At 47.5% G+C, this 11,004-nt stretch overlaps 1 protein-coding gene across 1 annotated transcript in view; it reads left to right on the forward strand.

Moving 5' to 3' along the window:
* Positions 1-8: 8 nt before the first annotated feature.
* EMILIN2 (elastin microfibril interfacer 2) overlaps positions 9-11,004 on the forward strand; it is a gene marked incomplete at its 5' end in the record, with an annotated part of 79,746 nt that continues 68,750 nt past the window's right edge. The window contains 2 exon segments of the mRNA XM_014587054.2: positions 9-59; positions 530-652. Of these exon segments, the coding sequence (XP_014442540.1) occupies positions 9-59; positions 530-652 (174 nt within the window).

The following is an 11,004-nucleotide window of genomic DNA, read 5'->3' on the forward strand; positions in this document are numbered from 1 at the left end:
GGGCTGTCCCACGCGGGTCCGCAGTCCGGGTACCCCGCGCGGCCCAGCGCCAGGAACAAGTAAGTGCGCGTCCCCTCTGCTCGCCTCAAACCTAAGCACCCTAGCTCCCAGCCCCTCCCCGACCCGCAGCTGGGCCCGGAGCTGTCCTGCCAAAGGTGATGAGCGGCAGCTGGGGTCCCTAGGCGACTCTTCCTCCGGGTGGCCGTGCGCTCGGTGGCCGGCGCTTCGTGCAGGGCTGACTCTGGGGGCGTGGGGCGCAGGGAGTCTCCCGCAGAGCAATCCGGAAACTATGCCCAGGAGTTGTCGGGGCCCCTGGGACCGTGGGTGCTTCACCCCAACCCCATTCTTGCTCGATTAGAGGTGCCCACTCTCCAAAGCGCACCAGCGCACCCTCCAGGGCCTGCTTTGCCAAGCTCTCGCCTGCGCAGGGGGCGACGGGCCCCCGACCCTCGTAGTCCGCATCTGTGTCGGCGCATCCCGGCCTCATTGTTCTCCGGGTTTACACTGTGCCCGCTTTCCTTCACCCCAGGAACTGGTGCGCCTACATCGTGAACAAGAACGTGAGCTGCTCTGTGCTGGAGGGAAGCGAGAGTTTTGTTCAGGCTCAGTACAACTGTGCCTGGAACCAGAAGCCCTGCCCGTCCGCGCTGGTGTGAGTACTGGAGCCGAGCCGCGGGCTGGGTGCGCCGGCCCGCGCGGTGGGGGCGGGGTGGGGTTGGAGCGCTGGGCTCCAGCCCTCCTATAAAATCTCTTCCAGATCTATGAGAACTCAGCCGCTGAAAAGTTTGAGCCCTGAGCGGGGTACCAAATTAAGAAGCGTGTGCTGCTCCGAGTGAGCACTGATGATGCGCACGACTTGGGAGTTTGTGATCACCAGGGGATGAGAGGGGATGAACCAAGCCCCCGCCCCCACTTCTCTTTCTCTCTTTGCCATTTTATTACTAACATAAGGCAGCTGAACCTAATTAGATCCATATTGTGTGTTCTGGGACACACGGAAGATTCCAAAATGTATACTGCTAAAAAGCTTTTAAGTGTAGGATTAGCTGAGAGGTTTGGCGAGCTAGTGTTCTGAAACAAGCAGGTTTTGTCCAAATGTCCCCATAAAACTGACCTCCTCCAGTGTTGTAGATTTCTAAACCAAAACCTTCAGAATTTGCCCCAAAGTGTGACTGGTTTGTTTTCAAGTTAAATTTGGAGATTTTCTAAGAGGTTGTCAGGAGAAAATGGTCCTTACAGATGAGCGGAACTAAGTAAGCCTCTTTTTGCTTGTCAATATTTCACAACCTTAAAAAACAAAACAGAGGAGGCAATTCAGTGAGTGCAAATTCCACACTCATTTGATTGTCATCAGGCAAGCCTTTGCGTTGGGGAGCACATGTGATAGCTGACATGGATTGTTTTCCACTAAGAATAAGTTGTTTGTCTTAGAGCACAGTTGTCCAAGGCAAAGAGCAGTCAGCAGGCAGATCTGTCTTTGGCAAAACTAAAGGACAGACTGAAACTTGTAGTCTAGCAAACCTCATTCCAGAAGGTGATGGAGGAGCCTCCAGGTACCAGGGGTGGAAGTGGCAGCTGGATTCAGCTGGATCTTCCCCACGCAGGCTGCTGGGGAGTTGCAAATGGGTGGGCTAATTCCTGTAGGGCTGATGCAAAGCAGGACACACGGAAAACTCAGGAGACAGCCCTACTCTCTGATACACAGAGGAAAAGGCTGCTATTGAATCCTGGAAAACTTTTGAGGGGGACACAGGACTGTCCAATCTTGATCTCCAGTCAGTAAGATTTAGACTTCCCCGTCTCTAGCCAGCAGTCGGTGACACTAGAACCAAGTGAGATTTTTGCATGGTGGCAGAGATGCGAACAAATATGCAACACAGTGTGAATGGCTTTGTTTAAAATCAGATTTGAATATTAGGAATATTGTATTCATTTTATACAAGAACGACATTTTGTGGTTTGCTATCATCTTAATACTTAAGAGAGGACTTCAAAAAGTTCATCGAAACTCATATTGTGAAAAGATTATGCATGGTTTTCAAACGCTTGTTTGCCCCCAAATGAGTTCAGACTTCAATTCTGTTTTTTGAGGCATATTTCGAAGCCCTTTCATACTTGTGACAACTCAGAGAAAAATGAATTTTTCATGTGGGAATTAATGCTTTTTGTTTAAGAAATGATTTGTTCTTTTTTTCCCACATAATATTTTAGCGGCTTGGAAAACCAGATGATGATTTAATTGTTGTATTTGACCTGAGCTCAGGGAAATGGAGTCGTCAGTGGGGCGTGAGTCACCTCCAGATCTGTGGGTTAATGAAGGGCAGGTGGAGTGTGTTTTTTACCACCCAGAGAGCAGGACAACAGAATTGCTATTAGAAATGACAGATATTTCTGTTGTTTTATTAAACAAAACCAAAACAAGTGACCATAGTATTTTTCTTCAATAATAACTTTGTAAACAATGTAAGTGTATTTTTACATTTTAAGTACTGCATTATAAGTGTGAAATTATACAAATATAGATAGTTTTGGCCAATCAACCTGAAAATCTTGGAATTAACTTTAGTAGCTAATTCAGTTCTGACTTTTTTCAGTTTCCTTAGGTATAGGAAAGAAATTGCTTACCTTATTTTTCTCTTTCTTTTTCTTTTCTTTTCTTTCTTTCTTTCTTCTTTTTGAGAGGTTTTTGCCTTAAGGCATGTGTGCTTGCTGGAGAGAGAGACAGAGATAGTGAGGAGAAAAGTGAGAAATAAACCATACCCCCCTAGAGAGGATGGCCATGCCGCAATCCCTGCTCCTTCATTCTCCTCCCAGAATCTTAGGTGTGCACATGCTTGGTGTGATTTTCAAGCCACTGGGTCTGGGACTTGAACCATGGTTGACCATGTGGGAGTCCAGTGACATAACCTCAACGCCATTTGCTGGCCCCATATTTTTAATCTACTAAATGTTTTCTTTCTTTTTTTAAAAAAGAATTATTTTATTTAGCTTTATTTGTTTATTTATTTTAATTTGACCAGAGAGGAACAGAGAGAGAGAGAGAAAGTGAGAGAGCAAGCTACCAAGTCCAGGACTTGAACTGCAGTCAGCCATGTGGGAGTCCAGAACCCTCAACCACCATACCACCTATCGACCCCTCTACTAAATGTTTTCTAAATTTCAAGAATTGGTGAGTGAATGAAGACAAAGGGAAAAATATTCTTTTAATACTTAAAGAAGAGGAATGACTGTTCCATGTGGCATTTCTCAGTAGTTTCTGAGGAGTCCAGAAGCTTAAGTAATTTCTCACGACACAGATATTGTTGGGTCCGCCTTTTCATGATTTGTTTCTTAGAGTCGTAACCCTGTGGAAGTGAAAGTTTGTTGGAAATTCACCCTGGTGTGATTGAGGAGTAATTTTTGGACAGCATTAGATGTATAGTAGGCAACCCTTCTCTGTGGTTTCAGTTACCCATGTTCAACTGGGGTCTGAAAATACCAAATGGGAAATTCCAAAAATAAAGAATTTAGGGACCAGCAGTTAGCATAATGGCTATGTCGCTGGACTCCCACGTAGTCGACTGTGATTCGAGTCCCAGACTCGGTGGCTTAAACTCACACCGGGCGCGTGTGCACGTGTGCCAAAGATCTTGAGAAGAGAATGGAGGAGGAGGGATTGTGGCGTGGCTATCCCCCCTGGGGGGTGATTTCTCGCTTTCTGTCTCTATGTCTCTCTCTGTCTGTCTGGTGAGTGCACACACCCTAAAGCAAAAACCTCTCCAAAAAAAAAGAAAAAAAAAGAATTTATATATTTTAAATTGGGTGTCATTCTGAGTAGTGCGATGAAGTCTTGTGCCATCCCACTCTGTCCTGCCCAGGATGTGAATCATGCCTTTGTCCAGAGTGTATATGCTGTCTACTTGTCTGTTAGTCACTTAGCAGCTCTCTTGGTTTTCTGACATTATTTTTTAACATTTATCTAGTATATCAGAGAGAGAGGGACTGAGAGAAAGAAGAACATTTGACAAAGTCTCTTCACACTATGAACCACCCCAGCTTCAGCCAGTCCAGATCATGGGTATGCATGTACCTGCGGTACTCAAGTAGGTCTTTGGGTGTGAACCAGCAGCCCCACCCCCACCCCCACCCAGGGTGCGTGCACTCACTGTGGGGAGAGAGAGAGACAGAGACAGTAAGAAGGAAAGTGAGAAATCACTCCCCAGAAGGGATAGCCATACTGCAATCCCTTCTTCTCCATTCTCCTCTTGGGATCTTGGGCATATACACACACATGCATCCAGTGTGAATTTCAAGCCACCGGGTCCAGGACTTGAACCATGGTTGGCCATGGGGGAGTCCAGCCATGTAACCGCTACTCCATCTGCAGGCACAATACATGGTCGTTTTAAGCAATCTCTTTTCTGACACTATAGAGTACTGTGTGCCAGGCACCATGTAAAGACCTTTTCACCCCTTGTATTAGTTTATTCCGTTCTTGCGACAGCCCTTCAAGGCGAGTATCGTTGTCTCCATTTTACCAAGAAGGACACTGAGACAAACCATTCCCATACTTGGGACAGTAGTGACTGTGCTGTCTCCTAATCAAGGGCCTCAGCCTTTGTGGACTGCCTCTGTCTCCACGGCAATGGGAAATGTATTTGCATGTTCACTTTTCGTTTATTCTAGTGTGTACCTTCAGTGAACTGCACAGTACTCAACGATTAGGAATAATGACAACCTCTTAGATGGAAAGCAGTTCTGTTTTGAAAGTGTTGAGAATGACTTGTGTGTGCATGCGTGTGTGTGTGTGTGAGTGGGTGCACGTGTCCTAAATCATTTTGCTGGGATGTAGTGGACTATATCAGTTTTCACACTGTCCGTATGCTTATTTTAATAAACTCTGGTAGTAGAGTCAGTAGTGGCATGGATGTTAAGGCACTAGATTCTACGTGGCTGACTGTGCAGTTCGAGCCCCGGCCCCTGAGACTTAAAAATCATGCTGGATGATTGGGCCAGCAGGTGGTATGGTGGTTAAGGTGCTGGACATTCCCACATGGCTGACCACGATTCAAGTCCTGTACCTTCTGGCTTGCTTTCTCCCTTTCTCTCTCTCTCTTTCTCTGGTCAAATTAAAATAAATGAATGAATAAATAAAATTAAATAAATAATTCTTTTAAAAATCACACCAGGGGGCCAGCAGTTAGTGTAATGGCTGTGTCGCTGGACTCTCATGTAGTCGACTACAGTTCGAGTCCCAGACCCGGTGGCTTACTCACACCGGGGGCATGTGTGTGCATGGCCAAGATGCTGCGTGTCCCAAGAGGAGAATAGAGGAGAAGGGATTGTAGCATGGCTATCCCCCCGGGGAGTGATTTCTCGCTTTCTATCTCTCTGTCTCTCTCTGTCTTTCTGGCGAGTGCACGTGCCGTATAGCGAAAACCTCTAAAAAAAAAAAAAAAAAATCCTGAGAGGAGACTGAAGGAGTTGGGATTGTAGTATGGCCATTCCCCTTGGGGAAGGATTTCTCACTTTCCTTCTCTCCCTCTCTCTCTGTTAAGCACATACACTCTATAGCAAGAATTTAAAAAATAATAATAATTAAGGGGTCGGGAGGTAGTATTGTGGTTAAGTTGCTGGAATTACACATGGCTGACTGCAGTTCAAGTCCTGGACCAGGTGACTTGAAACTTACACTGAACACATGTGCGTTCATGGCCAAAATCCCGAGAAGAGATGGAGGAGACGGGATTGCAGCATGACCATCCCCTCTGGGGGGGGAGGGGTAGGGAGTGATTTCTCACTTTTCATATCTGTCTCTCTCTGTGTCTCTGGTGAATGCATGAGCCCTATTGCAAAAGTCTTTTTTAAAAAAAAAAATTAATTAATTAAAAAAAATTGGCCGATTACATTGTTTAGGTTATTAAGCCAATTGTTTGAGGAGAAATAGTTGCAAGGATAAGGGCTGCTGAAGATACCCGGATGGGTCGTAAGTGTGAATTCATCAGTTTGTCCACACAGGTGTCTCCAAGCCCAGCTACCACCTTGAAACTTGTCACACGGGTGTGGTGTTAAAGTACATTTCCAGAAAAGCAGTTTAAAGTCCATGCCCTAATGGTCGTTGATGTAAAGAATTGGGTATTAATAGTTGTTAACTTCTATGAAGATTAGCCATCATGTAGTAACTTAAAGTTAGGGCTCTCTTCTCTCTCTCCCTGTCTCTGTGCCTAACACAGGCACTTAGACATGAGGAGGCCTCTGGATCCCTGAAGCACAGGATTACTTCAACAGAAAATGATTTGTCTTGGCTCAGCTAATTCCTGTGAGTGGTTAGGTAGGAGGAGGAAGAGGGGGTAAGGGGAGTTATCTGGGGGATAGTAAGGAAAGGACAGCTGCTTGTGGACTCTACAGCAGCATATGACTAAGCGACAATTATTTACCACTTCTTACTTATTAAGGTGGATCTAAGGATTCTATCCCCCCTGAGATAATTGTTTTACTTTACACTTCTGTATTAAGAAAGCCAACCTGATGGGCTAGCCAGTGGTGTGATAGTTAAGCCGGCTGGATTCCATATGGCTGACTACATGGTTTGAGTCCTGGGCCCAGAGGCTCATTTGTGTGTGTGTGCCCAAAATCCTAAGAGGAGAATGGAGGAAAAGGGATTGCAGCATGGCCATTTTCCTCCTAGGGATGCTTTCTCACTTCCCCTGTCTCTCTTCTTCTCTGTCTCTTCCTGGTGAGCATATATGTCCTGTAGGAAAATTAAAAAAAAAAAAATCCCCCAAAAATTCCATGGCATTGGGACCAGCAGTTGGCATAATGGCTATGTCGCTGGACTCCCATGTAGTCAACCACGGTTTGAGTCCCGGACCCAGTGGCTTAAACTCACACCAAGCGCATGTGCGTGTGTGCCCAAGATCCTGAGAGGAGAATGGAGGAGAAGGGATTGCAGCATGGCCATCCTCCCTAGGGGGTGATTTCTCGCTTTCTATCTCTCTGTCTTTCTGTCTGTCTGGCGACTGCATGCGCCCTATAGCAAAAACCTCTCCAAAAAAAAAAAAAAATTCATGGCATTGCATTGAGGAATTTTTTTATTATTATTAATCATAAAAACCATTGGCATTTGGCCAGTTTGGTAGACTTCTGCCCCCTACATGGTTCTTAGCTGGTCCTGGCAGATAGCCTGTCAGTGCAGCAAGAGCCAGTACCTGTGTCTCTGGAATCTCTGGAACGGCATCTGTGTGTGCAGAAGTTTCATCTTGGCCATGGGCTGGCTTTAGTGAAAGATTTTGGGAGACCTGGGGATCCGAGTGACTTGGCATTCTTTCTCTGGGGGATCGCATAGGTTGATATCTTTGGAATTGAGGTTGACTTGGGTGGGAATATCTCTCAATCCCTGGGGTCATTATCCTGATTTCATAAGCAGAGCAGTTGTTAAAAAGTAACAGAGTCTTCGGAACCAGCACTTGGTGTAACGGCTATGTTGCCGGACTCCCATGTAGTCAACCATGATTCAAGTCTCGGACCCAGTGGCTTAAACTTACACCGCGTGCGTGTGTGTGCGTGCCCAAGATCCCGAGAGGAGAATGGAAGAGAAGGGATTGCAGCGTGGCCATTCCCTGGGGGCAGGGGTAGTGATGGTTTCTCGCTTTCTGTCTCTCTCTGTTTTTCTGGTGAGCGCTCGCGCCCTATAGCAAAAAACTCTCAAAAAAAAATAAATAAATAAAAATAAAAGAAAGTAACAGAGCCTGTATCCCAACCCAGGCCAAGCCTTAGGGTCCACCCACTCCACACCACTCAGCCCCTCAGTGTCTAAACCCACAGCTGGGATGCGCACCTGTGGCTGTGTGTGGGAGACAGAGGTGCCTACTGCAGTATATGCTACAGTGCTGGCCCTCTGAGGGTGGGGAGGGCGAAGAGAAAGGCCTGGTGTTTCTTCCCTGTAGGTTGTGACTCGGAGTGCCACTGGGACCACCCAACACTGTCTTCTCTTCATTGGGTTAGGCGCTGTTTTCCTTTCCTTCATTTCTCGTTCTCTGTCTAATTCTAATCCCCCCATCTTCTTTTTCTTCTTCTTCGTTTACAAGTATATTTCTTTCCTTCATGGGAGAAAAAAGCGCCTTCAACAGGGTCTCACACCATGATCCCCTCCACCAGACTTCACGGCCAGTCGGGGTCATGGCATGTGCTTGCCTGACCCATGGCTTTCCACGGATCCAGCTCCTCCCCAGCGTGCCCAAGCGGATAGCAGTTTTCGTTCGCGCATCGTTCACACTCCATGGCAGTAAGTCCCGAGTCAGTCGCCTGTCTGCCTGCTCGGCCTGATGACTGTCTGTCTATAAGATGTTTGGAGGCGTCCTGTCCCCGGAGTGGCTTCATTGGCGAGGCTGTCCCAGGTGTCGGGACAGCACTAGTCCCTCATGTTTGCTTTGCCTCACACTCGGGGCTGGGGCTCTGCAGGGCCAGGAGTTTTCACAGACTGATTGAGGGTTAGCAGCATCTCCCCTACCTCACCCACCCCCTTAGCATTTGTTACATCTCGGTGCAATTTTTCCTATTAACTCTTTCGCTTGTTTTCGCACATGTGCCCCCCCAGAGAGAGAAAGGGGGGGTGGGTAATGGGAAAGCACCCCTCACAGGGGATGGTCACACCGCAATTCCTGCTCTGTCTTTCCCTTCTTTCGGGGTTTTGGGCGTGCGTGTATACAACGTGTTTCTCGAGGTCTGCCTGGAAACACGCCAGGCGCCAGACTTGGTTGACCGAGGAAAGGGGATCGTCGAGCGACGAGACCCTGCTGAGGGTTCTCTCTCTCTCCTCTCCCTCTTGCAAGCGTGTGCATGTGCCTTCCCTTCCATTATTAAACAAACTCATGGGCTGGGAAGGGGCGTGGAGCACAGAGCCTGTGCGCTGGGATTCTGCAGACCGGAATTTGCAGCAGGTGTTGATTCTGGGACGTTCCAGAACGTCTCTAATCCCCTCCGATTCTGAGGGGAGCCGATAGCCATTCAGTTGGAAGAAAAGATGTCTACTGGGGAGTGATCCTAGCCAGGAAAATGTGTCTTGTTTTAAAAAAACAGAAACTTAAGGCTGGACAAAAATGAGAGTTTATTTCTCCTCGAGTCAATTTAATGTTTTCTACAGCTCCAGAACAGAATCTTATTTAACTGGAAAAGTGCCATGTGTCTATAGCTTTGAGGAATTTTTTTTTTCCCCTTCAGCTTTAAAATAAAAAGTTTGTGATCGATGGGCTGTTAGGAGCCATGCTCCTAGGTACTGAAGGTAACCTGAACCAGTTAGGCGAGGCCGAGCTGGAGTGGGAGAACAGCTGCAGGGAGGCCTGGAATCACCGCTGTTTACTGAGTTTCCTTCTTCGGGCTTTTCATCCTCACCAGCCTGTGGGGCTGTATCTCTCCTAGAATCCTCAGATCTTTCTCTGAAGTTTCTTTTTCTTTTATTCCTTTTCTCTCCTTCATTCTAGGGATGAGCTACAGTGTTCAAAGAGCCCTTTGGCATTTCCAGAAGTTTCCACAACATCTCCACACTCATTGTTTATTTTATCTTCATCACAATCTCAGCCAGGAGATTAGGTAGGGCAGAGTCTGGGATCTTGGAGAAAAAACAAAACAAAACAAAAAAATACTTGATGCTTTTGGACTACGTTTTCTACCTTTCTTATCTTGGAGAAAAATAACTAGCATTCAAAAAGAAGTTCTGGCATTAAGAAAGACAGTTGGCTTCTTGTTTGGACCTCTTGGTCTGTTTCTTTGATCTCACTGATCCTCCTTGGCACTTGGTCCTTGAGTTAAAATTCCAAGGTAGTCAGCAAAGGGAGGCGGGCGGGCTAGCTGGGAGAGCTGCTAGTGGCCAGGCTGCTGGGGGAGGTGTCCGCAAGGCAGCTCCATCGGAACTGGGTGGGGCTGCCATGCAGTTCTGGAAGAGGAGATAGAAAGCTTGGCTTCGGGCCTGACCTCTACCCCCAGAGAGCCATGTGACTTCGGGCGAGTCACTGAGCTGCTGTGAGGCACATTTTCCTCATGTCTTCTCGTGCGGGCAGGAGGCCCAAGGGAGGGAACACAGCTGGCAGAACTTCAGATACCAGCCCTGTCACACCAGTGTCAGGTACACTCAGCAGAACTGCCTAGTGAACACTCATTGCTGTCCCTGGTGTTTGGAATGTGTTGCCTGACAGGTACACCTGTCTCTGAAGGCTTTGGGTTTGCCATATATGCTTACAGGCATGGCTTTGTGCTTTTGGAAAGGTTTTTGCTGTAGGTCACGTGCGCTCTTCAGAAAGACAGATGGAGACAGAAAGTGAGAAATCATCCCCTCCGCCCCCCTCCCCCCCCCCCGGGGGGGATGGCCACACCGGAAACCCTCCCCCCCCCCCCCCTCCCCCCCCCCCGGGGGGGATGGCCATGCCGCAATCCCTTCTCCTCCATTCTCTTCTTGGGATCTCAGGCATGCACGCACACACGCCTGGCTTGAGTTTAAGCCACCAGGTCCGGGACTCGGACCGCAGCTGACTACATGGGAGTCTGGCGACATAGCCATTATGCCAACTGCTGGTCCTGTGCCTACAGATACGTTAAGAAAGACTGGGTGCCAACGAGGTGAAACAACTACATTTAGTGAACTGAGATAGTAATGAAGAAAATGATGTGCCTGAAATCAACTTCTGAAAATTAACTGAGGGCCCACAGCTGGAGCAGAGGTTAAGACACTGTATCACACATGGCCAACTCCACAGCTTGGACCCTACAGCTTGAAAATCACACTGGACCTGTTTCCACGCATGCATGCTTTAAATCCTGGGAAGAGAACAGAGGAAAAGAGATTTCCGCACAGCCATCCTTCCATCCTTCCTGGGGGCAACATCTCACTTTCCCTCTCTGTCTCCACTTTCTCTCTCTGTCTCCACTTTCTCTCTCTGTCTCTCACTTTCTCTCTCTAGCAAGCACAGGCACCCTATAGCAAAAACTAAAAAAAAAAAAAAAAAAAATAGGAAAAAAAAAAGAGGGAAAGCC

The sequence above is a fragment of the Tupaia chinensis genome, unplaced genomic scaffold (assembly GCF_000334495.1).
Source record: "Tupaia chinensis unplaced genomic scaffold, TupChi_1.0 Scaffold000180_1, whole genome shotgun sequence".
NCBI lineage: Eukaryota > Metazoa > Chordata > Mammalia > Scandentia > Tupaiidae > Tupaia > Tupaia belangeri.